Source organism: Protomyctophum parallelum (genome assembly GCF_964188405.1).
Source record: "Protomyctophum parallelum genome assembly, chromosome: 15".
NCBI lineage: Eukaryota > Metazoa > Chordata > Actinopteri > Myctophiformes > Myctophidae > Protomyctophum > Protomyctophum parallelum.
In genome coordinates, this window is record NC_139710.1 from 4,626,095 (window position 1) to 4,651,107 (window position 25,013).

The 25,013-nt window shown below is 45.1% G+C and overlaps 1 protein-coding gene across 1 annotated transcript in view; it reads left to right on the plus strand.

The window, feature by feature from the left end:
• Positions 1-25,013, plus strand: part of zmat4a (zinc finger, matrin-type 4a) — a 132,895-nt gene that overhangs the window by 52,277 nt on the left and 55,605 nt on the right. Inside the window, exon 4 of the mRNA XM_083784755.1 lies at positions 22,069-22,225. Coding sequence (XP_083640881.1) covers positions 22,069-22,225 — 157 coding nt within the window. The remainder of the gene's footprint in view (positions 1-22,068; positions 22,226-25,013) is intronic.

Genomic DNA, 25,013 nt, shown 5'->3' on the forward strand with positions numbered 1-25,013 from the left:
TTACTCACACGGTGAGTCACCCAATACCACATAAAAATAAGGAAATTGACAACTGTCCTCTGTGCACCTTGCGCCAATGTGTCGGCCCCAAAATAGGAACCATTATAGTCTTGTTGTTCCACTGAGCCAATAAGAGTAATATTGAGACTGGTCGCACAGGTGTTGTTTTGGGGAGTGTTTGGTTGCAGTTCATTCAACCTCCTCTTGTGTGTTGGCTAGTGAGGCACATCATAGGGAGACATTTATATACTTTTGCGCAACAGTATTGAGAACAGTAAAGCTGACATTGCGTCGTGGATGCGAATGTTGGGAGCTTAGAGGGTCTGCTAGTCTCGGCCGTTCTCCGCGCGCGTGACACCTTCGCGTGACGGTGTGACAGGGCATAAATTAGGCTTGATAGGCTGCGGCTGTGCGCGTGCACAAACAGGCTCTATACAGCCGTGATCATAAGCGCTCCCTCCGTTCTTGCGACAGCGACAGGAGGTGTGGTTTTGAGGACAACTGTTTGGTTGTCCTCAAAAAAAAGGTTCAAAATTCCCCTCAGCCAACTACACTCCTGTAATTCAATAGAAAAACTTGTGCAAAGACAATTACTGCCAGGGGAGGAGTTTGGGTGGGAGCCGATGGGATGTCTCCTCAGTTCCTCACTGCTGTTGTAATTAAATTCAGGCTAATAGGGCTTCTGTTTCATTGGGAGAGGTGTGTATTTGTGTGTGTGTGAGCGTGTGCAACTGTGCGTGTGTAATTGTATTACTTGTGAGGGGGCCAAATGTCCCCACAAGTATTGTAGAATGTGTTTAGTTTGTATGTGTGTGTAGTATATGTGTGTATACCTTCTGGTGTGAGTGTGTGTGAAACAAACTCCCGAAGAGCGAGGTAGAGCCATCTACTCTCCGTCCTTCTGCTGTGGCTGATTAGCACAATGTCCCCCTGAGACGTTACAGTCTGTAGCTTCTCTTGATAAAGATGAACAATACATTGTTTGCTCTTGACAGTTTTATTTGTCATGCTATAGTATGTGTTTGCATTTATCATGCATATTGATGACCTTGACCAACGTTCTCATCCGTATATAAAAACATCTGGGATTTGTTGGTGTGTGTATTGCACCGTACGGCACATAATACAACTCGACTTGTAAAGAAGCATTTCCTGAATTAACTAAACTTCCTTGTCCGACTTTTATTTTATTTTTTATTTTAATCATTCATTATGCAACACATGGCACCTTGTGTGTAAATCTACTACTTGTCTATCAACTCCAGATTCCAAGCAACCTTGGCTGGATCTTGTCCCTTTTAGTTGCCTTTTTGTAACCTTTACTCACCGGTCAGTTTGACAACTGACTTACAATAGAGCACCGAAGTCTGACGTCACTTTCAGTAGAGGGCGTCAGTCCCCAGGTTCATGTATTTTTTTTAGTTTTTTTTTAAATTATATGATTGCTTCATATAAGAACTGTGTTTGAAAAATAAACATGTCACCCCGGCCGCTTCACTCATATGGATATGAAGAATCAACTGACTGAGAGAAAACGCTAATGTTACTGCTACTGAATTAGTTACATTTTTGCTAGAAGCAGACTGTATCATATATGAGTGACTGACTGTTGCAAACGATACAGAGACACCTCCCTGACAATAACGCCGAGACAGCTTGTTTATTTTTGGACCACAACGCTTATAGTAGACGATATTAAGATCACCCCATGTTATTCTCCATAGAGAAATTACTTCCGCGAACCAGGGGAATCGAAGGGATGAGCGAGTTACGTCAGGACTTCGGTGCTCTATATACAGTATATATTGATGGTTATGTTAAAACTTTGAGCTCATGGTTGGCGATGATGGTAATGATTTAGGCATAAACAGCCTAACTTCTGACTTACACTTTGTGATACTATGGTGTTACTCAGCGAAAGTATTTGATTAATTTGATTAATTTGATCAATTGTTTTCGGTGAGCGATACGATTATACGGTATATATTGACGGTATAGTATAGTAAGAATGAAGTAAATCTTAAGGCATCTCTGGAAGCACTGATCATCATATCACCCCTCTCAGCTTTCCTTTTTCTTTTGTCTAAATAAAGAAATCAATTGTAAGTGGAGTGAACTGCCCGCTTTTTCTTTTTTTTCCACGGTAATATTAAATAATGCATATAGGATGGAGAGACAGAGAAATGCAAGAGAGCGAGGCTTAACATGCATGAGGTCATGGCCTGGTTTTAACCCCACTAAGTCACCTTTAGGTTAAATCATATGCGGTTGAGCCCATATAGGACTCACTAGTCTCCTTTGTTGTTTTAAAGGGACACTTCACCCTTTTTGCAAAAAAATATATGTTAATGACGTTTAGAAGCTTTAGATCACTTTCCTGGGGGTATTTATGTGTGTAATATGTGGTTTTAGATATTTTAGATTGTAGCAGTGAGCCAGTTGTCTCTGATGTCATGGACACTGGTCTCACTACCTTCCTGGACTACAATTCCCATAATTCTTTGGTGCACTGCTCCTCCTTGTGGATAGGGGGAGAGCTGTCTTACTGAGACAACATGTAGTCCAGGAAGGAAGTGAGCCCAGTGTCCATGACATCAGAGACAACAGGCTCACTGCTACAATCTAAAATATCTAAAACCACATATTACACACCCCAGGAAAGTGTTCTAAAGCTTCTAAACGTCATTAACATATATTTTTTTGCAAAAAGGGTGAAGTGTCCCTTTAAGCACTTGACCCTTAGCATCCATATTGGGTTAAAACGATGGGAAATAATTTTGCTCACAACGTGCTCACAATGCATTGTGAGCTTATAGAATTGTGACCTGTATAGATTGTCATTTTCGGTTACGGTAATATTTGGTTTAGAGGGGGAAAAGGAGCACACCGAGTGTAGAGCCCTGTGGGGGACCCCAGTCAACTAATTAGGATTTAAGTGGTTAACCCATTCTGACCCGAGATCAGATTCATATGAGGTTTCCACTGGACACACACTGGTCTGATGAACCCATTCTGACCTGAGATCAGATTAAAAAAATGTCAGTCGTTCTTCGATTATTCAAAAATAGCAGACCTACAAGCTCGTATCGCGCCACTCGGTGGCGCGATATGAGCTTGTAGATCTGCTATTTTTCAATAGCTAAAGCATAACATGATGCCGACACCAAAATGGGTGCCCGTTCAGAATGGGTTAATACACCTAGATAGTCTGTGCTAAAACATTAACACACATCTTATTATATGCTATTTACACTGTGGTAAATAATCTATGCTCAAAACAGGTCAAAACCCAACCTCAGGCTTCTAAAGGGCACAGTGGTGGTGGTGGTGGTGGCATTGCATTAAGGCAGCGCAGGGTGAGACTATAAGTTAGCACTAACGAAAGACACAGTATAGCAATATGCAGCATCCCTCTCCACTGCACGCACATGCGCGCAGCCGTGCACACACGCACACACACACACACAAATTGTAGTCCCTTCCCCACTCTCACACGCATTACAACCACCACCACCCTCTGGCACTGTCATAGTGCACAGTATGTGTGGAACCTGCCTGATAGCAGCTGACAACAGTACAGCGCTGCTGGTCATGCTGATCGCCGTGACAACCTGCTCCTTCTGGAGGCATGCGGTCACACAGAACTTACATTGGATGGTCCATTCTCGCATTTAAAACAATATGGAATACATTTTGGTAAATGGTGCACGCGCGCATGCGCGCGCACACACACACACACACACACACACACACACACACACACACACACACACACGCACACACACACACACACACACACACACACACACACACACACACACACACACACACAAACAAACAAACAAAAAGATCGATTTTCTATAACCTTTTGTTAGATGCCTGTCTTGCCAGGTGTGTGTGTGTGTGGAGAGCGTCAGACAGAGTGGGATTTGCACCATATGAGCTAAGGTTCAAACGTAGTGTAGTTTGGATTTAAGTTCTAATTGTGTAATTTAGTTTATACAACAGTTTAAAGCATCCGCGCTGAAATAGTTCCAACTTAGACACAAATTACAACTTAAAATTACACCTAGTGCATATAGTCGGTGCATGAGCAATTTGTTCTCCATGACAGACATGTACGAAATCATACTCGTGCTATAATCCTGGGTAGAGATACTCAGGATTATTGACCCGCATGGCAGAGACAATCTTTTCTCACACACCTACATCCCTGCGCAATTAAGCGTGAAAGGTTTTGACCCACTGCAGCATCATGTTACGAGTAATTACGTTGTAAATTACATTGAAGAGGGGTTACAGATGTAAAGTCCCAATCCCAATAGTATGATATTTTGATTGGTCATATGAAAGCCCTCATCAGCGGTAACTATAAGGTTAGACGACAACTGTCCCAGATTGATCAGCCTGACTGTTAATATTCTGTTCATGTGCTTTGATTGCTTTTTACTGATTGGCAACAGAAAGAGAAGCCATTCTTTTCTGTGAAAATATTGTGGTTGGTGAGGAGTTTAGTGTAACTAAGATCAATCTGTGGTGCAACCAAACAAAGGCACATCTTGTCTGTCTGGAATTATCTCACATTCTCTCTTACAAATAGTAAACATCAGCAGATCACACCGTTAATGTAATAAATGCATGCAGGGGGTGTAGACCCCTGCATTGGAGGGGGCGTAGACCCCTTTCCGTCTCTCGATGGTGACTCTGACCTTTGACCCTTTCAACTCCAATTTAATCATGGCTTTGGGCCAGCTTCCTTCCCCTTCAAGTATCAGGGAAATCCACACAGCCACTCTAAAGTTTGACCTTGACATTGATTGTGACCTTTTTTACCCAAAAGTTAATCATCCGTTTAAGGCACCTTACTGATCATTCCCGCCATGGCGGCCATCCATTCTGGAGATGCCTTCCCCCTTGGGTTATTTCGCTAAACGCGCACCCGTTACACACACACCAACATAGATGTAGGACTACTAACAAAGCATGTGGTGGCAGTTCAGACCTCCCATTGTGATGGGTGGAAGAATCAAAATACATTTATTGTCACATCACAGGTTTACAGGATTAAAGAAGTGGGTGAAATTAGTCTTTGTGCAAGCTCCATTATTGTTGTTATCTTCAGAAGAAAATAGAAGGGGGAGTCTGATGGTTGCCGGGTGAAAGCTGTTCATAAACCTGGTGGCTTGCCGTTGGTATACTACGGTATATAGGCCTCTTTGCCTGGCCCCGTATGAGCCGTTTGTGGACGGGGTGGCGGCGGTGGTGGCGGCCGTCCTTGGAGATGCGCTGAGCTTTGACTTCACACCTCCTTCTCGTATACAGTGCCTGCAATGAGGGGAAACTCACCTGCCATTAATGCGCTCGGCCGACCAATTTTTCCTTTCGCGTGCACTGCATTTTCCATACCCAGGCAGTAACACAGAATGACAGAATGCTTTCAATGGAGCTGTTGTGGTGTGTCCTGAGGATGTGGGGGGCTATACTCTGAACAGTATAGCCCATTCTGAACGGGAACCCATTTTGGTGTTGGCATCATGTCGTGCTTTAGCTATTGAAAAATAGCAGATCTACAAGCTCATATCGCGCCACCGAGTGGCGCGATACGAGCTTGTAGGTCTGCTATTTTTGAAAAAAATCGAAGAACGACTGACATTTTTAGAATCTGATCTCAGGTCAGAATGGGTTCTTCAGACCAGTGTGTGTCCGGCGGAAACCTCGTATGAATCTGTTCTCAGGTCAGAATGGGATAGTTGCTGCTGAGACCTTTTCCTCCGTGTGTCGCACTTGAGCGAAGTTGAACTCGCCGACCCTTTTCCACTGCAGCTCCATCAATGAAGATGGGTGCGAGCTCTCTCCTCGCGGCCTCCTGAAGTCCAACGATCAGCTCCTTTGGTCTGAGCATTCGGTAGCCTGAGCTAACGTGTTAGGTTTCTGGTCTAGAGGGGCGGGTCGCGGCTCAGATTTGCGCACGCCCTGATTGGATCTCATCGATCTGTCCGTCACCCCCGGCCCCTCCTCTCCCCCCTAGTGCAGCGCTACGTCACATCATTTGGAGCGACGCCCACCCGGAAGGGTTGACTCCCACTTTTAGACCAGAGCGGCCAATGCGTTCCTCCAGGCTTTCAATTTTTGCACCAACAAAAATGAAAGCCTGGTACCGAGGCTAAGCATTCGGTAACTACAAAAATGTTCCCCTCCCCATTTTAGTGGATGAGACCGAAGAATCTTAAAACGTAATAATAATAATAAACGTACATAATGTATGTAAGACGCACTACAATGAATTATGAGATTATAATATAGGACAGGTAATTATAATGTGCTGTTCCACTCTATAGTCTATAGAAAACACAACCTTTTTTACTTTTGAAAAGGTGTTTTTTTTTCCTTCTTCCTTTTTCTCATTTATGTGCTGGTTGGTGTACGTCAGAGTTCTGGTAGAAGAACTACACAAGCTTCAACAAAGACTGTATTGTTCCCATGTGTAAGAACTGATCATTCTCAGTTAAGGAGGGCAAACGTTTGGAACTCTTTGCCCACAGATCTAAAACTAGAGACGGCTGGCAATGTGTTTAACAGAGGACTCAAATGATGGTTGAAATCAAATTAACTGTGCTCACACATGTAGTTTCTGACTGGGGAGTGTGTTCATACACACACAGACTTGACTAGTGTCCCTTTAACAAAAAGATGCAAGCATTTAAATGTTCCTCCATTTACTTGAGATGGGTCATAAAATGTGGTATGTTAAGCAAATTGTCCTCATCTCTCTCTCTCTCATCTTGTCACACAGTGCATGGTAGTCGTTCAAACCACAGGGCATTGAGGCCATTCAGGACTGTGCATGTCCCCTCTGCTTAAGACTGATGGCTACAGAGGCTGTCATTCCTTCTCCCAGAGGCACATCTTCATGTTCACCTCATACAGTATTATTATACAGTACTATTACTGTAGGTTTCTTGGTCTGCAGTAGTCGCCAGTGTTGATGGCCTCTCGTAGCAAGACTTGTGAATCCATAACTGCTTCCAATGAGTAGGTTGGTGCTTTTCAGTGTGTCGTCAGTGTGTGAACTTGTGTATGTTGTTGGGGGACTGTGAAAAAATGTGCTTTGGACAAAGGTGCTATATAAAATGCAGTCCAGTATGCAGTATTGCAGTAATATCTATAGGAGAAAACTCCAGCCCATGCATTCTATTGCTCCTACTATAATGTACAGTAACACTAAGTTTAACCGGCTACCAAGCCATCCTTTGTCACTTGTGATGGCTGACAATATGGTTCAATTATTTTTAGCCCAAATGCAGTGTCCCTTATGAATGTGAAATTGGATATAGACAACCTTTAATACAAAAGGTAGATTTATACAGTGAACTAGATCTGTCATTTTCTCCTTAGACCTGAAAATAAAACTAAAAGCCGTTTAGCCTCTAGCTAAAAGTTTCGGTCGAGGCAGAGGCTATTATTCTTTTGATTACTGGTATACAAATATTAGTGTGACATATACAGTATTCATTGTTCTTGAGTAATAAGCAATGGTCATAACAATAACAGAAGATAACTATAGAGTGCCCCTCGGGGCATAGGTCTCCACCTGTTGGTGGCGCTATAGCAGGCCAATGTGAAAAGGGTGAGATATATTCCTCAGCCTAGTAGGAAAGTCTGTCAAAGATTTCACGTAAATTGCACACTGCGTTTTTGATTTGAGGCATTTTGTTCCAAAAATGTGTTTTGCTAAAATCTACCTGTTGGTGGCGCTATAACAGGCCAATGTGGAAAGGGTGGGATATATTCCTCAGCCTAGTAGGAAAGCCTGTGAAAGATTTCACGTAAATTGCATGCTGCGTTCATGATTTGAGGCTTTTTGTTCAAAACGGGGCCAATCCTGCAAACTTTTGAAAGCTGGAATATGAAATATCGGACAGATTCGGCTTGAACACATGACTATAGAGATAGTGTGTAAAGATTTGCGGGATTTTTGGACAGAATCTGGGGGAGTAATATAATTATTATTTTTTTAGTCGGCTTCCTGGTGGCACTATAATCGTTGGCATCCAGGGAGTGTGTGTGCAACATTTGGCATCGACCGGGTTTTAACGGTGCCGGAGATTAGCTGGTAACAGACGGACGGACGGACGGACGGACGGACACACACACACACACACACGGACGGACGGACACACGGACGGAGTGAAAAACATACTCTCTCCCCATGCCTTCGGCCTGTTGGAGACAATTATTGGTCACAGATAAAGTATACAAGAGCTTTGGCTTTGACTTGATTTATGACTTTTCCAGACAGATAGAAATTACATTTTATATTGACGTGTGCCAAATGCATGTGTGGATTGCTCTGGTGTCAATTTTTAGAACTGTCACTTTCTATTAGAAGTGTCGGATGTTGCCAGTTTATTTTTTATTTTATTGGAGAACACAGGTGTACAGCACTGTCTTGAATGAACAAGAAGTGACTGCAGGCTTAAGGCCATTTCAGACGGGGAGCGAGTGACACAGGCTTTCTCGCCTGGAGTAGCGTAGCGTGAAAAACCACAGTCCAGCACTAGTCGCCCATGGGCATGTGCACAAACGAGCACGCGGGCGACAATTTCACGGGACTGTGCTCGCTTGCGTCAATGCCCCTCAACTTCTCTGTGCGTCCAAAATAAACACACGCCTCTCATTGAAAATTACCAAAGCGCGTCAGTCGCTCCCTGTCTGAAATGGCCTTTATGCTTGGTTGCCCTGACTTCTCCTAGGGCGATATACAACAGACGCACGCACGCATGCATGCACGCTTTACAGCCATATAAAGACATACAGTCCAAAGGCATACACACACACACACACACACACACACACACACACACGTTACTATCCATGTAGGTATGTCAAAAGCTACATTTCAGTAGACAGATGCTCGCAAATATCAAACTATGTTTGTGTTTTGAGAAGTTGTCCAAAAATGCCATTATGTGGAATGCTGATTGTGGAAAGATATACCAGTGAAAGATTATATCAAAAGGTTGCTTTTGTTTAATTGAAATATTTACACAGTGTGACTGCAATTGCTTAACTTAAATGTGAAACTTTCACACTTCACAGAACCTTGGTCTAAGCTTCTTTGTGAAAGGGTTCAGACAGAGTAGTTTGTATTATTTCAATCTTAACAGTTTCCGTGCTTTGAATGGATTACTCCAGGTTAATGTCGCTGCCATATCGGATATACGCGAGTTTTGTTTTATGTGTTTAATCCGCCGTAATGTAAACAAAAAAAAGAAAATTCTTCTTCGCCGCGGAGAAAGAGAGTAGGCGCATCTGTTGTGATAAAAAAAACCGGAAATCGTCACATGCTGTGGGCTGCTAGGGCTTCTGGGAAATTGAGGCCAATGGAAATGCATGGGGTGCAACGCCTCATTGAGACGAGTCTTGTGTGCGTCTTCCGGGTGCACCAAGATGGTGGATGATACGATCGAATCATAACAAACCACGGGAGCTTTTTTTGCTGGATTTTCGCGGATTAAAAGCCCAAATAATTCAGCGTATGCTCTAAAGGTAATACAACAATCTCGGCAGTGAAGGGGGGTTGATTAAAAGTCCGATAAATCGTTTTCCGCAGTCAAACTGTTAAGGGACTCCGATTTAGATAATGCCATTCCTCACAAAACCTCTTAAGAGGAGTGAATGAGAGTGAAAAGGAAGTAGGCAGCCCAGATCTAGCACATCTTAACCCATTCTTAACGGGCACCCATTTTGGTGTCGGCATCATGTTATGCTTTAGCTATTGAAAAATAGCAGATCTACAAGCTCATATCGCGCCACCGAGTGGCGCGATACGAGCTTGTAGGTCTGCTATTTTTAAAAAATCGAAGAATGACTGACATTTTTAGAATCTGATATCAGGTCAGAATGGGTTCATCAGACCAGTGTGTGTCCGGCGGAAACCTCGTATGAATCTGATCTCAGATCAGAATGGGTTAAGGTAATGAACCATTCATTTCTAGAAATGGCTATTATGCTGCAATTTCCTTGCATGTCAACTTGGCGTGAGAAAGATGCCATTGCTGTAAACTCCTCACTTATATTGTCTATCTGCTATTATGCTGCTGAAGCTATGATTGTGTATGGTGAATGCATAATCCCACATACAATGATCTGCTCATTTCTATTCTTTAACCCATTCTGACCTGAGATCAGATTCATACGAGGTTTCCGCCGGACACACACTGGTCTGATGAACCCATTCTGACCTGAGATCAGATTCAAAAAATGTCAGTCGCTCTTCGATTTTTCAAAAATAGCAGACCTACAAGCTCGTATCGCGCCACTCGGTGGCGCGATATGAGCTTGTAGATCTGCTATTTTTAAATAGCTAAAGCATGACATGATGCTGACACCAAAATGGGTGCCCGGTCAGAATGGGATAATTTGAATTACAGGGATATATTGATATTATTTGGGTCAGTCAACCTTCATGCCTGTCTCCTCGTTGACAGAACACATTTTGCTGAGTGTGCGGCACATTCCCATTTGGACTTGGTCACTTGGCTGAGAGAGACAGAAAAAGGTGGAGAGGGTCTAGGAAACACATGCAAGGAACAAACAAAAATGTCAACAAGAAGTGGGGATCAGGTTGTGCCACTGTACCGGCATGAGTCTCATCACAAAGTATATTAAGTCATCACACATTCACTTCTAAGCGGTATTCATTCATCTACGACGCATGCTTGAGATTCTGGTGCATGATGTGGAACAGCTAAAACAGTGGAGGAAGTAATTTTAATTAAGACGTCCTTTTACAGCTAATCAAAAGAGCTGAGCATGCAATCAGTGCAGGGGCTCGTAAGCTCAAATTCGCTGAGTTAGTATACAAAAATCTGAATATATCCTCAGTCCCTTGATTTGAGGCAACCACTGTGTGGGGCTTCGCACACACCTACGCAAAACAAATGTTCTGTCCGTGTGCGATGTCTGATTGCTGTTTGATTGCTGCTCCAATTCATTTTCAATGGGAGTCACATGGTTTGACCAAACATTTTTGTTTGATGAGAGGGGAGCAATCAGCAATCAGCAATCAAACACAAATGTTTGATCAAACCATGTGACTCCCATTGGAAAAGCATTGTGGTGGCCCACACAGTTAAATTGATTGGGGGGGGGGGGGGGAGATAACATTTGAATCAAAGAAAGCTACACCATGAATTTTGATTGACTTATTTGCTGATCCACACTTTAATTATTGTGAAATCTTTGTCGATTAACTGTTTAGCCCTATAGTAGAGATGCAGGATAAATACACAAAGGTTGATTCCTGCAGTGCTACCATTTTAACCCATTCTGAACGGGCACCCATTTTGGTGTTAGCATCATGTTATGCTTTAGCTATTGAAAAATAGCAGATCTACAAGCTCATATCGCGCCACCGAGTGGTGCGATACGAGCTTGTAGGTCTGCTATTTTTTGAAAAATCGAAGAACGACTGACATTTTTAGAATCTGATCTCAGGTCAGAATGGGTTCATCAGACCAGTGTGTGTCCAGTGGAAACCTCGTATGAATCTGATCTCAGGTCAGAATGGGATAAATAGCACTAATACAGGATGGATGCAGAATAAAAGTGTGAAGCTCTGCTGGACATCGGCTGCGAAAGTGACTGTCACTCTATTATTTATCTCGAGCTGTGGAATCAAGGCTGGGGTTTTAGCCTGCCGCTCGCTCCCCTGATGGGTCTGCTCGCTGTGTAATGATGAAGGTCAGAGTTTGTCTGAGCGGATGAGATGGGAGAGGCAGTACTATAGCCATCACTTGTGTCTGTCATGCTTAGCATTTCCTCCGTGCGCAAGGTCTGCTTGGCAGTAATACACCGCTTTGTTCAAAGCTTTATTAGGATCAGATCCAGTTTCCACGCTTTCATTTCTTTTGGGGGGGATATGCACTTTGCTGTCATTCTTCCTCTATGCTATAATATAGGCAGAGGAAGGGGAAGGACACGAGATGTGAGCGTAGATGGGCAGTATTTGAAATACATGTATTTGAAATACGTATTTGAAATACGCTACAACATATGAACCCATGGCACAGCAGATTGGAACGGTTCAGACTGATGGTGTGGCTGGAAGCTCAAAGAAAGCCATGATCTCAAGGAGCCAAAAGGCTTTGAAAGGCTGCTTGAGCTCTAGAAAGAGAATTCCGCCTAGACACTGACTGCTTTAACAGGAGCAGTATAAAGTAAACCCTATGCTATTTGACACTTTGGTTGTTGCAGCCATAAATGAGAAAACGGCAGCTAGCATAGATAATAAGTACAGTGAAGTAACTTAAGACACTAGTATTTTGTACAAATACAGGTCGGGAAATGGATACAATGCTTGGACTTGGACAGAGAAAGTGTGCAGTGCAGCATTGACAGGAAAGGGAATCTACTGTTGCAAATAATCTTTTTAGTTTATATTATGCATTCACATTAGGAACTAGAAAAAGTGCCCTTCTGGGCACAGGTCTCCACCAGGATAGGAATGTAGGACATTGCAGCTTGCCTTCATCTGGTGGTTGGATAAAAGGGCAACAAAAGTAAATTAGAGGTAAAAACACTTTTCGGCCAGTTATAGCGCCACCTTGAGGCTGAGTTGAAATTGTTCATGTGGCATTTCTTCCTCGGCCTAGTGGGAATGTGTGTGCACAATTTCACGGAAATCACGCAATGTGTTCATGATTTGCAGCATTTTGTTTGAAACTGAGCACTCCTGTGAACTTTGGAAGCCAATCTTAACCAATCAGGATGGAGTCTGAGAAATCTGAAAGACCCGTTTCGTTGAATGGCTCTAGAGAGACTGTGTACCAATTCGCGCGATGTTTGGACAAAATCTGTAGGTGTACTGTGCAAAAACTTGTTTTGCACAAAGCAGCCTCCTGGTGGCGCTATAACAGGCCGTTCTGGAAATTTTGGGGCAGAGGTTCATCGTTGGCATCCAGGGAGTGTGTGTGCAAAATTTGGCATCGACCGGGTTAATGGTGGCCGAGATTAGCTGCTCACGGACACACGGACGGACACACACACACACACACGGACGGACGGACGGACGGAGTGCAAAACATACTCTCCCCCCATGCCTTCGGCCTGGTGGAGACAATTAGGAATGAGGCAGTACCCTTTCTACGGAAACTCAAATATGTGTCTACCTCTCCGCCTTCCTCTGTCTCTCTCCATCTCTAACATTCAGAGAAGTACAGCACAGCAGTATGCAGTATACTGTATACTGCACAAATCCAAAGGGCATAATTATGCTTCTAGGGTTCTGAATCGTTTGGTACACAATTTGATTTGATTTTGATCCTCGAGGTCATTCCATAGTAGACTGCCCCTCCAGCCTATATATAGATCAGGTCATTGGGCAAAACATAGATTGACGCAACGTCAACATAGTTATTTTTGTCACTGAAGAGAGTTTTAAATATCGCCAACAACACAATGTGACTCTTGCCCACAGTGCCATGCTGACCCATACAGGGAGGGGAGGAGTGAGAGCAAAAGAGTTCAAGAGACTACACATAATAAACGTCACTCCAAAGAATTGCGTTCGATGAGTACAGAGTCAGAGTTCTTCCTATTTCTCCTGCTTCATGCCCAGTAGTAGACGCTAGTGATGTAGCGCAGTGACGGATCAACCTCCTCTCAAAGCCCTGGCGCTTCACCAAATCAAAAGGCCCTACAGATTCAGCCAATTAACCCATTCTGACCGGGCACCCATTTTGGTGTCAGCATCATGTTGTGCTTTAGCTATTTAAAAATAGCAGATCTACAAGCTCATATCGCGCCACCGAGTGGCGCGATACGAGCTTGTAGGTCTGCTATTTTTGAAAAATCGAAGAGCGACTGACATTTTTAGAATCTGATCTCAGGTCAGAATGGGTTCATCAGACCAGTGTGTGTCCAGTGGAAACCTCGTATGAATCTGATCTCAGGTCAGAATGGGTTTTAACGCCCGTGGCATCCATTACAAAGACGGCAATAAGACGGGATAACGTCCCTGGCACTTAAACAGTTTTAACATGCATGCGTTCAAGCGCATATCCACTACTGCCTGCACTGCCCGCTGACACACACAGACACAGCCAGGCACTGGGCAGTGCAGGGTGCACTGCGCACAGCCTTTCCAGTCTTCAGTCTCTGCTAAACTATTATGTAATTGGACTAGGAGATTACTTTATGGTTATTAATACAGTCATTAACAAGAAACATGCATGGCAATGATGAGATGGGGGGGAAAACGATGCTGTTTCATGTATTTCCTTATACTGCATTCAACAGCCAAACAGCTGAATGATGAACCACGCATATCATACCTTCCTGAAAAAAGGCTATTCAGGTCCTGAATAGTTTACAAACGAAACAAAAAGCTGCCTCCTTAATAGGAGAGTGTATACGGAACCGGACGGTTGAGAAAGACTTTGAAAAACTCCACTTCTGGTGTTAAATACTGTTATTCACATTTACTAAAGTCACCATATCTGTTCTGGCAAGACTGGCAACTGGTCAGAAACTGTCAGACGAGAAGACCAAAAACACTAGCGGTGGTGCCTGTGTCGCGTTATATTTTTTAGACAGAAGCAACAGCTGTACCTATAGTCTCGTACAAGCTTCGGGCCCTGGTGCTTAAGCTCCACCTAGTTCCATTGTTAGTCCGGCTCTGGATGCGCGTACATAGGCCTATATTTATTTGTTTATTTTATTGTTTTGAGGTCTCCTCCATCTGCTGTCAGTAGCCAAGTCCTGGCTAGAAAGATAATGATGCCGACTGTTCTGATGGAGAAGCCTACACTGAGTATATGCATTTGTTTTGAACATAGTTAAACTCAACAGAAAATGATGCGCTGGATCAAAAATCACCACGGAACGACAAGCGCGGGGCATTTCAATAAGCAGCATATTATTTAGCAGGCTATACTGTTGACTCTAGCCTACTACAATATGACTTGGAAACAAATGGCATGGAACATGAACTTGGATTTTATAGACCTGCAATGCTTCTGTAAGGGCCCATAGTGTGAGTATAGGTCTAACAACAATCGGAAACGAAATGCTGCACAGATGTAAATTGATGAGAAAATGGCCCAGTACCCCCCTCCCGTCTCTCTCTCTCGAAAGCAATTGAATGGACTGCTGGGTGTTTTTGCGGGTCGTTGGCTCCTGTGGCGGGGGCGGGAGGGTTATGACACAGTCACTAGTAGACACAGTTGCGACACTGCTTGTTGTGCAACAGCTGTGGAAGCTGGGAAGGAACGTCATTAGAAGCGAGGTCGTGTGTATGCATTCACCTGGGTGACGGCAGACTACTGGGCGAGCGCTGGCGCCTTGGCATGGGGGGGGGTCAGATCAACATATGGAATGAATTCTGTACTGGCCATATATGGAGCGTGTCTTGAGTGTACGGGGTTCGATGAGGTCAGCTCAACACATGAAATGTCAGAACAGGTCAGCTTCATGGAGATCTAAGGGTTGCAGCGGGGGCAGTGTCTTGAGTGTACAGGGTTGATGAGGGCCTTAATTTTCAGGCCTTTTGAGAACTCTAGTTTTCGCGGGCTGCCAGGCGCGGCTGCACTAATAACTTTGGGGCAGGCCTATCTAGAGTTTGAATGGACAGGTGTCAGTCAAAAGGGAGACATCAAAGAGGAAGGACGGGAGGGGGTGGATCAACATATGGAATGTCAGTACAGGTCAACTCCATTATATGGAAATGGAGGTGTGATGTCACAAGGCGTGACCATATATGGAGGTGTGACATGACACACGGAAATGCAGGTTTTCATTCATAGTAAATGCGACCTATGGTCGCAACAATAACCCTCAAAGTCAGTGGAACGAAACCGTGCTGTGTTAGATAAAGAATAGAGACCGCGTCCGTCCTCTTCTTCAAACATGGCGTGCGCACGCGATATATAACAGTTCCTTAAAGGGCAACTTTAGTTTTTTTCAAGGTTCATGTTTTAGGTTGTTATGAGAGAAAGTAAAAGATGAGTGTTAATTTTTTTTTCATTTGCTGCTTTCTTTCGTTTTAGGGATTTTAGCTGTTTTTGACAGGGGGGGGGCGGGGCATTCGAGCATGGGGCTAAATATGTATTTCTTTACAAAATTGTATAGCGATTTCTTTTTTTATTCTTTACTATAGTCCTACAGTATTAGACCCCCAGAAATTACATTTGGCCACAAAAGATCACAGGATCTACTGAATGTGTCAAATATTGAGCCTATGACACACAGTGTGGCTTCCCCCCCAGTAGGCCTCCTTCACATTCAGTAGATCCTGTGATCTTCTGTGGCCAGATGTAATTTCTTGGGGTCTAGTAGGACTATAGTAAATAATAATAAAAAATAATCACTATAAAATGTTGTAAAGAAATGCATATTTAGCCCCATGCTCGAATGCCCCCCCTGTCAAAAACAGCTAAAATCCCTAAAACGAAAGAAAGCATCTTTTACTTTCTCTCATAACAACCTAAAACATGAACCTTGAAAAAAAACTAAAGTTGTCCTTTAAATCCCACGAAATTAAAAGTTCCTCCTAACCCTTGCTTCCAACTTTTCTTTGTAATTGGCTGCATATCTACGTCATTAAACTTTAATAGCGATTCAAATTATCTGGCACCTGGACCTGGCACTCTGTCTGTTTGAGATTCCCTTCCCATGTGTCACTTCCTCTATTAGTAACCTTGGGTTGCGACATCAATCAGTCTGACTGTCACCTGTCAATCATACAGTGTATGGTACAGTATTATCATATGCTTAGTTTAATAGGATCACAAAATTGTGCTGCGGTGTTGCTATACAATAGCATACAGTTTGTGTTTTGTCTATCTATGTATTGTTGGCAAATCAGAAATTATTCTCTTTAGACAGCGCATAACAATTTACTGTATCATCAAACTGCCACATGCAACTGGTTCTCCATTAATCACATCACCCTGCAATTAGCCCCCCATTAATCTGGTATTAATTAACCGTGAAATGATACTTCCTAACTTTTTGTAGGTGACACGTTATATTTTTGTCTTTAAGGGTCTGTATACACACATACATACATGTATGCTGTGATATACACAGATGTGTGTGTGTGTGTGTGTGTGTGTGTGCCACACAGATGTTGCTGTGTATGTGTAAATATGTATGCATATTTGTGTGCGTGATAGTACATCTTTGTACTCTCATTCATTTGGTTCTATTTTTAAAAGTCTACATGTGCGTGTCAGAGAATGAGTCAGACCACATCACTTATCTTATTTTTGTATCTAGGCGCTCAGCATGATCTGGGCTAAATCACTCACTGACTGTTGTGGGTTAAATCTGTTATGCTTTGATGGAGAGATTTCATGTTGTTGACGTGAGCCCTGACATTTATTGTCGGCCGTTATTTATGGTTAGGTGTTTTCCGATTTGGCTACCTCGATCCGTCGTCTTTTGCCCTTACTATCTTAATATCAGAGTGTGTGCCTGTTGGCTAGAAATGTCAAGGCTTTAAAAATAGGTGTATTTCACAAAATTCACAACATATGGCTGGGCGATATAACTTCAAATTAAGGATGTCCGATATTATCGTCCTCCCGATATTACAAAAAAAAAATGTCACTTTTTGTTTTACTGTTGCACATGAGGTCTGAACTAGATACACAATTCTATTTCATTAGATATGTGATTACTTTTGGTGAAAAAAAAAGAAGTAGGCTACATTATCAGTATTGGTTGATATTGGAATTGAAAATTAAGAGTTGGACAATAGCGGAAAATCTGCAATAAAGCCAATATCGAACACTTTTCAAACTTTTGACTTGATTGCAATTTATGAATTATTAATACAAATTCATTAATACAATCTACATGCTTGTGAGCTTGTACTGTAGTTCTTCCGCCACCACTTTTCAGTGTTTTTACCTTATTTTGTCAACCACGTTGTCCACGATGGAAAATACGCTTTGTAAATGCTATCATCGGTTCTTTAGTTATGGGCCGTTGAATATAGCTTGTTTTGACCAAAAACGCTATCTGGGAAAAGATACACTCCTATAGACAGCTTTGTGTGTCCCTGGCTGGCTGGCTGGCTGGGTGGCTGGGTCTGTCCCTGGCTTGCTGGGTCTGTCCCTGGCTGGCCGGGTCTGTCCGATATGTTGCCCGGTATGTTGCCTATAGGAATTAACCACAGAGAGGAGAATCACGTATAATTTTGCGATATTGCATAGAATGGAATGTGAAATAAGTGGTTGTCTGCCTTATCGCCCAACGTGCCTGCCCGCAGCCTTGCCTGGCCTCTGGAGAGTGGATCTGTTATAGTGAGGCAGAGAGTTCTTCCTTATACTGATGGCTTCACCTGGGCAGGGCCAGCTGATCGAGTAGGTAACAAGGTATGTATTTATCTTCCAGGACCTGCCCCCTGCTCTCCACGTAGCTCTCTGCCTCTCTCTCTCTCCAGAGGGACGCAGCTCACCTGCACTCCCAGCTGTCTTTCTTTCCCTGGAGGAAACAGTAGCATCCACCTCCAACATGGCAGCTAGCTTTCCTCCCCTTTTGCATTCTCAGAGGGTGTATGCTGTGATTGTGATGCAGACAGAGACATCTGTCATCCCACCTTACACCATCACTTACTGTAGAACCTTAAACTTAAAACAAACACAGCCATATAGAACAAGCTTCAATCTGTACATCAACCAGGAGTGAGCCTATGTATATGGGCATGCATAGAGTGAGAATTGCTCAACTGGGGAGTTATCGAAAGAACTGCAAAAAAACATGTGAAATGGAGGACCATCCACCCTGGAGTAGCAAAGGGCTTTAAGTCAAGTAAGTCAAGAGGCATGCATTAGGGGAAGTAGTAGTAGAGTATAGTCAGGTTAACGTTTGTAAAAGGTTATGGGATGGGTGAATGTATCTACAGTACAGTATATGGTGGTTGATTTTTTTTTTTTTAAGAAATAGTAATTATGATGCTTCCAGACATTCGTTGGAATACGCCACAGTCTGAAGAATTTAACGGACTGATGGGCTTTTCCCCTGTTCTGCATCTGTGGTGGGAGAGATTAATGGTGTGTTTACTGGTCATTCTAGAAGTGTTATTTATTTATTATACTGTAAAACAGAATTAGCACAAACTGTACAACAACTAACTTTAGATGGCTTAAAGGTGAAGAACATTTTGATGCCTCGAGTCTAAATTATTCCACCTGGAAATGGAACTAAAGTGCAGCATTTCTAGTTAACAAAGCGTGCGACACACGGCAACGTGCTCAGATCTCCTCGTTCTGCGTTGTCTTGAGGTAAATGTGTTTCTCCTGCAGGCCTGTGCAGTCGGTCTGCCAGCAACCAAACCATTTAGCGTGTGTGTGTGTGTGTGTGTGTGTGTGTGTGTGTGTGTGTGTGTGTGTGCGCGTGCGTCTCCCTTCATCTACAGATGATGTAGATCAGTGAGATTACGCGTGTGATTACAGGTGAGGCATCGTCATAGTCTGCCTTCATCGATTTACTCTGCATTTATCTTTCTATACGCCAAACATAAGGGCGCGTACACGTGCGCGTGCGCACACACACACACTCACGCCGACACACACACACACACACACACACACACACACACACACACACACACACACACACACACACACACACACACACACACACACACACACACACACACACACACACACACAAATGGAGAAACACCATCCATTTTCCTCCACCAGGAACTGGATCATATTTAGATTACTATGAATTCTGAGTAGGTCTGCAAAGAGAAAACCTCCAGTTGGCTTAATCTGAATTTATATTGGACGACATGACTGGTGTTTTCAAAATGCACATCTGCTCATTGGCTCACACATGCCAGTAGGGTGTTTTTATCTATACCTCAATACATGACGCCAGTACATTTTTTTCTTTTCTTTTTTTGATCTTCTACATGATGCTAGTATGGTGTTTTTATGTACAGTACACTACAGTGGTATAGCCTTCATGCTGTTCATCCATTGACCTTACCATCTGATTTATTACTACTTCAACTATAGGTCTTTACACCTACCTACCTACCTACTAATTAAAAGTAAAGCGTTTGACAGATTAGCTAGTGTAAATTGCATTAGTAAATGGTGGATACGTGTACTGAATCTGATTAGCAGTGGTTACACGGAACAAGGCCCCCTAGCTTTCCCTCGGAAAAACACAGATGTCGTGTTCAGACTTTTACACAGTGTTCCGTTCCATTATCCCATTCTGACCTGAGATCAGATTCATACGAGGTTTCCACTGGACACACACTGGTCTGATTAACCCATTCTGACCTGAGATCAGATTCTAAAAATGTCAGTCGTTCTTCGATTTTTCAAAAATAGCAGACCTACAAGCTCGTATCGCGCCACTCGGTGGCGCGATATGAGCTTGTAGATCTGCTATTTTTCAATAGCTAAAGCATAACATGATGCTGACACCAAAATGGGTGCCCGTTCAGAATGGGTTATTCATTGGTTTGATGTTTGATTCCGTCATATTCTAAAAGCCCCACAGGCAGATGGACGGCGTGATGGACTCTTTGATGTATCATTGATAAGATCTTCTTTTTGCTTTCACTAAAACCTGTGATATGAGAGATACTGGGTTCCGCTGGCTAATGCACTTACTGTAGGTACATGCACCACTTACTGCAGGTACCGTACACACCACTGACCTCTAATAAACTTTTACAACATACAGCAGATGGAGACCACTGATCTATAGGCTAACAAATGTAACACAATGTGTACACAACATTGATCTATAATAAACTCAGGTTCGATAATGGTATACAGTGAACCCGAACCACTGTCATTGCTGATCAATAATCTTTTAATCAAATGATTTGATTTACAGTATAGGACTTTTTTTTTTTTTTTTACGTGACTGCAACGGCGAAATTGTAGTGGGGGGTGTAACATTCGCTTTACAATCTGTGCATTTTCAGCACTTAGTTCCACTCTCAAGCACATTCAGAATCAAAATGGGTAACTCAGCACTGGCAGTTTATATTATCTAGAGACTAGGATAATATGGGAATATGGGTATGGGTGCAAACTGGGCTCAGGAGCTGCATGTGTTACATGTCATCTCTTTCAACGAATGTGTGCTAATGCTGGGAATAAAATCTGTGTGTCCTGACAGCCCAGGCAGATACAGTAGGCAGATTGCTGTTAGTTCAAATCTGTGTGTCCTGAGTTGACAGCCCAGGCAGATACTGTAGGCAGTTTGCCGTTAGTTCAAGTTCATGAACTGTATCACATGCAAAAATCAAAAATGACAAATGTGTCCGTGGCAAATTTTAGATTTTCTGTTTTACACACCATTATAATATCCAATTATGTATGAAGTCTTTTTTCAGAGGTCCACAAAGAACGTTTCAGGCATTTTATTGACCTCCAAAAGTGTCTTTAGACAGTGCAAATACACTGATTTACTACGACACTATTATGAGTCCACTAGTACTAATGGTTCTCAAACATTTTATTTGCAAGGACCCCTATAACTCTGAGAGTACGGGTCGATTTGGTTCCATTTGTATACTCTCAGAGTTCTATTTGTACACCTGACCTGTTATGGTAATTCAGGGCTATATCTCTTTATATTTCTCTGGTAAATCATTTTGTGTATGTCCATGGAAATATAGGATTTTTACAAAAATGTCCACCAGAAGCCAACATGGCGATGACCCCCTGATCACGTGTCATCCTGTCTCTCTTCACTGCACTGTCCAGCAAAGCGTAAATGAATGCTGCAAATGGAACCCTATAACCCATTCTGACCGGGCACCCATTTTGGTGTCGGCATCATGTTATGCTTTAGCTATTGAAAAATAGCAGATCTACAAGCTCATATCGCGCCACCGAGTGGCGCGATACGAGCTTGTAGGTCTGCTATTTTTGAAAAAATCGAAGAACGACCGACATTTTTTAGAATCTGATCTCAGGTCAGAATGGGTTCGTCAGACCAGTGTGTGTCCAGTGGAAACCTCGTATGAATCTGATCTCAGGTCAGAATGGGCTAAACCACAGGTGTGTGGGTGTCTTGCAGGGCAGCGAGGAGGGCGACGTGGACAAGAACAAGTGCTGCACGCTGTGCAACATGTCCTTCACGTCGGCGGTGGTGGCTCAGTCGCACTACCAGGGCAAAATCCACGCCAAGAGAATAAAGTTGCTGCTTGGGGAACAGCCTGCCATCACAGCCAAAGGTACATTCATTCATTACTTATATGCATGAGTTCATTGTGGTTCACCCTGTGGTGTTGTAGACTCTCCATGTTCAGCTCAAAATGTTTTCTCACTTCTCTCTTGCCCCTCTCTGCTCTGCTTTATCTCTTCTCCTCGACATTCCTATCCTCTTAGCCCATTCTGACCTGAGATCAGATTCATACAAGGTTCCCGCCGGACACACACTGGTCTGATTAACCCATTCTGACCTGAGATCAGATTCTAAAAAAATGTCAGTCGTTCTTGATTTTTCAAAAATAGCAGACCTACAAGCTCGTATCGCGCCACTCGGTGGCGCGATATGAGCTTGTAGATCTGCTATTTTTAAATAGCTAAAGCATAACATGATGCCCGGTCAGAATGGGTTAGGAAGTATAGATTACATGGCTCACTTGAGTACTTAACTTTATATAACAATATTGTCAAGGCATCGAAATACAACGGGGTCCATAATTCATAAAGAATACATATGTTATACATCACCTGGAGTGTTCATTTTACAAAACTAAAACTGGACCATTAAATGTACTCATTTTACTGTGTTGGAGGGGTATTCAGCTGTGTGGTATAGGATACAGAAAGTGGGTGCTTGGGAGGATTAGCCAATAAGAGCACTGACATTGTACCTTTCAGTGTCATATCAACCCCTACCAGGGGGCGGTATTGCAGTCGCTGTACCGCACTGTTGTGATGAACAGAGAGTCGAGCCAGCTCTCTGTCTACTGAGCAATGTTCGTTCCTACTCTCACCTATGGTCATGAAGTGTGGGTCATGACCAAAAGAATAAGGTCACGAATACAAGCGGCCGAAATGAGTTTTCTTCAACGGGTGGCCCTTAGAGATAGGGTGAGAAGTTCAGTCACGCGAGAGAGACTCGGATTAGTTGTTGCTGCTTCTTCGCCTGGAAAGGAGCCAGCTGAGGTGGTCACTGGTTCGGGCAGCCTCGCGGGTGTCTCCCTAGGGAGGTCGTCGAGGCACGTCCCACTGGGAGGAGACCCCGGGGCAGACCAAGGACCACGTCCCACTGGGAGGAGACCCCCGGGGCAGACCAAGGACCACGTCCCACTGGGAGGAGACCCCGGGGCAGACCAAGGACCACGTCCCACTGGGAGGAGACCCCCGGGGCAGACCAAGGACCACGTCCCACTGGGAGGAGACCCCGGGGCAGACCAAGGACCACGTCCCACTGGGAGGAGACCCCGGGGCAGACCAAGGACCACGTCCCACTGGGAGGAGACCCCGGGGCAGACCAAGGACCACGTCCCACTGGGAGGAGACCCCGGGGCAGACCAAGGACCACGTCCCACTGGGAGGAGACCCCGGGGCAGACCAAGGACCACGTCCCACTGGGAGGAGACCCCGGGGCAGACCAAGGACCACGTCCCACTGGGAGGAGACCCCGGGGCAGACCAAGGACCACGTCCCACTGGGAGGAGACCCCGGGGCAGACCAAGGACCACGTCCCACTGGGAGGAGACCCCGGGGCAGACCAAGGACCACGTCCCACTGGGAGGAGACGCCGGGGCAGACCAAGGACCACGTCCCACTGGGAGGAGACCCCGGGGCAGACCAAGGACCACGTCCCACTGGGAGGAGACCCCGGGGCAGACCAAGGACCACGTCCCACTGGGAGGAGACCCCGGGGCAGACCAAGGACCACGTCCCACTGGGAGGAGACCCCGGGGCAGACCAAGGACCACGTCCCACTGGGAGGAGACCCCGGGGCAGACCAAGGACCACGTCCCACTGGGAGGAGACCCCGGGGCAGACCAAGGACCACGTCCCACTGGGAGGAGACCCCGGGGCAGACCAAGGACCACGTCCCACTGGGAGGAGACCCCGGGGCAGACCAAGGACCACGTCCCACTGGGAGGAGACCCCGGGGCAGACCAAGGACCACGTCCCACTGGGAGGAGACCCCGGGGCAGACCAAGGACCACGTCCCACTGGGAGGAGACCCCGGGGCAGACCAAGGACCACGTCCCACTGGGAGGAGACCCCGGGGCAGACCAAGGACCACGTCCCACTGGGAGGAGACCCCGGGGCAGACCAAGGACCACGTCCCACTGGGAGGAGACCCCGGGGCAGACCAAGGACCACGTCCCACTGGGAGGAGACCCCGGGGCAGACCAAGGACCACGTCCCACTGGGAGGAGACCCCGGGGCAGACCAAGGACCACGTCCCACTGGGAGGAGACCCCGGGGCAGACCAAGGACCACGTCCCACTGGGAGGAGACCCCGGGGCAGACCAAGGACCACGTCCCACTGGGAGGAGACCCCGGGGCAGACCAAGGACCACGTCCCACTGGGAGGAGACCCCGGGGCAGACCAAGGACCACGTCCCACTGGGAGGAGACCCCGGGGCAGACCAAGGACCACGTCCCACTGGGAGGAGACCCCGGGGCAGACCAAGGACCACGTCCCACTGGGAGGAGACCCCGGGGCAGACCAAGGACCACGTCCCACTGGGAGGAGACCCCGGGGCAGACCAAGGACCACGTCCCACTGGGAGGAGACCCCGGGGCAGACCAAGGACCACGTCCCACTGGGAGGAGACCCCGGGGCAGACCAAGGACCACGTCCCACTGGGAGGAGACCCCGGGGCAGACCAAGGACCACGTCCCACTGGGAGGAGACCCCGGGGCAGACCAAGGACCACGTCCCACTGGGAGGAGACCCCGGGGCAGACCAAGGACCACGTCCCACTGGGAGGAGACCCCGGGGCAGACCAAGGACCACGTCCCACTGGGAGGAGACCCCGGGGCAGA